Below are 2,500 nucleotides of genomic sequence, written 5' to 3' on the forward strand. Positions count from 1 at the left end.
TGTTATTATTATAACTACTTTTATTATTATTACTATTATTATTATTATTATTATTATTATTATTATTATTATTATTATTATTATTATTATTATTATTATTATTATTATTACTATTTTTATTATTATTATCATTATTATTAATTATTAATTATTATTATTATTATTATTATTATTATTATTATTATTATTATGATTATTATTATTATTACTATTATTATTATTATATTTATTATTATTAATATTATTATCATTATCATTATTATTGTTATTATTTTTATTATTTTTATTATTTTTGTTGTTGTTGTTATCATTGTTATTATTACTATTATTATTATAATTATCATTATTATTAATATTACTATTATTATCATCATTATTATTATTATTATTATTATTGTTATTATTATTATTATTATTATTGTCATTGTTATTATTATAATTACTATTATTATTATTGCTATTATTATTATTATTATTATTATTATTATTATTATTATTATTATTATTATTATTATTACTATTATTACTGTTTTTATTATTATTATTATTATTATTATTATTATTATTGTTATTATTATTATTATTATTATTATTATCATTATTATTATTATATTTACTATTATCACTATTATTATCATTATTATTAATACTATCATTACACTAGTCAACAAAATGAAACTTTTTTTAATCATCAGAGTTTCAAACTAACTTTTTTGTGTTAATTTTTTATGCTGATTAAGAATCTGAAGTCCGTTTTTCCCTATCAGGTCACATTTAAATGTTACAGATACCTGTTATTTTAAAGTACAGGGAATGTAAAGCATATCTATAAGGTATATTGAATACAAGATATGACACTTCCATGGCATTTTATTGTACAAAATCAAAACTGTTTTGCACAAAACAAAGTTAGAATGTACTCTAAAGGATTACCACTTAAAATTTTTGAGATTTGGAATTTCTTTGGTGTTTTTTCTGAGGGTCATCCCTGTATAACATCCAGCAGTAGTCAGCTAACATTCCTGCATTCCAAAATCCTTGATACCATTGTTCCATTGATGCAATATCTTGATGGAAGCGTTCCCCTTGCTCATCAGATACTGCCCCAAGGTTTTCTGGAAAAAAGTCCAGGTGTGAATCAAGAAAATGTACTTTCAGTGACATCCGACAGCCCATTGCAGCATAGGAGTCTAGAAGACATTTCACGCCATTTCTAAACTCTGGAGATTTCTTGTTGCCTAGGAAGTTTTCACAGAGCCATTTGAAAGATTCCCAGGCTTTAAGCTCAGTCTCATCCAGTGTTGTGAGGAAGTTGTTGTCCTTCAGGAGTTCCTTTATCTGCGGACCTACAAATACGCCTTCCTTCAGTTTTACCTCAGTGATTTTTGTAAACTTAGCCTTCACGTATTCAAAACTTTCAGAGTTTTTCCTGGCAAGTGTCTTCACGAATTGTTTCATGAGGCCAAGCTTTATGTGAAGAGGGGGAAGGAGAACATTTTCTGGGTTTACAAGTGGCTTACTCTGGACGCTAGAAACCCCCGGTCTTAAGTAGACACCTTTCTTGTAGACGAGATGCCAATAGTTCAGCTTTATCCTTCGATAACGACAAGTCTCTCACCAAATCATTTAACTCTCCTTGAGAAAATTTCTGGGGTTCACCTTCATTTTCAGTCACGAAATCTTCATCCACTTCGGTTTCTTCCTCATCAGCAGTATATTCCTCAAGAAAAACATTGTCAGACATCTGAAGGCCATTCTCTGGTGGCACTAGAATAGGAAGATCATCATCGTTGTGTGGTACTGGTCTTCTTGCTGATTCCAAGTTAGGATACACAATCTTATGCTTAGTCTTTGCAGTAAACCCATATACATTAACCTTGCAAAAATAACAGTCCGTGAAATGATCCTTTGGTTCTCTCCATATCATAGGTACTGCAAAAGGCATTGCTCTCTTCCTCTTATTAAGCCAATCCCTTAGTCCATTTGAACAAGCTGAGCAGATGATATGGGGTGCCCAACTCTTATCTTGATCCCCAAGAGAGCATCCAAAGTATAACTGGTAAATATTCTTGATTTCAGTTGTGATGACACGTTGCTGAGCTTTGATAGTAAATGAACCACAGACATAGCAAAATATATCAGGGCTGCTTTTGCAATGCCTTGACATCCTGAATTGAGTTTGGTGATGGTGATGATGATGATGATGATGATGATGATGATGATGATGATGATGATGATGATGATGAAGATGGCTGGACACCTGAAGCAAAAAGAAAAATTTTGAAGGTTCAATAGATGATCAGCGAAATATTTTTAAATATTTTGTGAAAAATGCTCAACTCAGCTATCTAAAATCATAACGATGAACATGAAATTACATAATGTACACAATTGGTTATGAAATGCCAATCAGAACTTGCCTGTATAAGACGATTACATGTAGCGATGATCCTGATCGGCGTTATATGCCTCTCTTATCTCATCAGAAAAATTGTGCCTG

At 29.6% G+C, this 2,500-nt stretch overlaps 1 protein-coding gene across 2 annotated transcripts in view; it reads right to left on the reverse strand.

Annotated features, from left to right (window-relative positions):
- Nucleotides 1-710: 710 nt before the first annotated feature.
- LOC143027457 (uncharacterized) overlaps nucleotides 711-2,500 on the reverse strand; it is a 1,882-nt gene continuing 92 nt past the window's right edge. For both annotated transcript variants that reach the window (XM_076188744.1, XM_076188745.1), the window contains exons 1-2: nucleotides 2,421-2,500; nucleotides 711-2,260 (exon numbers count right to left, since the gene is read on the reverse strand). The exon at nucleotides 2,421-2,500 is cut by the window's right edge. In XM_076188744.1, coding sequence (XP_076044859.1) covers nucleotides 1,529-2,167 — 639 coding nt within the window. In that variant the 5' untranslated portion in view covers nucleotides 2,168-2,260; nucleotides 2,421-2,500 and the 3' untranslated portion in view covers nucleotides 711-1,528. The remainder of the gene's footprint in view (nucleotides 2,261-2,420) is intronic.

Source organism: Oratosquilla oratoria, chromosome 8, assembly GCF_046742065.1.
Source record: "Oratosquilla oratoria isolate Oo_2021 chromosome 8, ASM4674206v1, whole genome shotgun sequence".
Lineage (NCBI taxonomy): Eukaryota > Metazoa > Arthropoda > Malacostraca > Stomatopoda > Squillidae > Oratosquilla > Oratosquilla oratoria.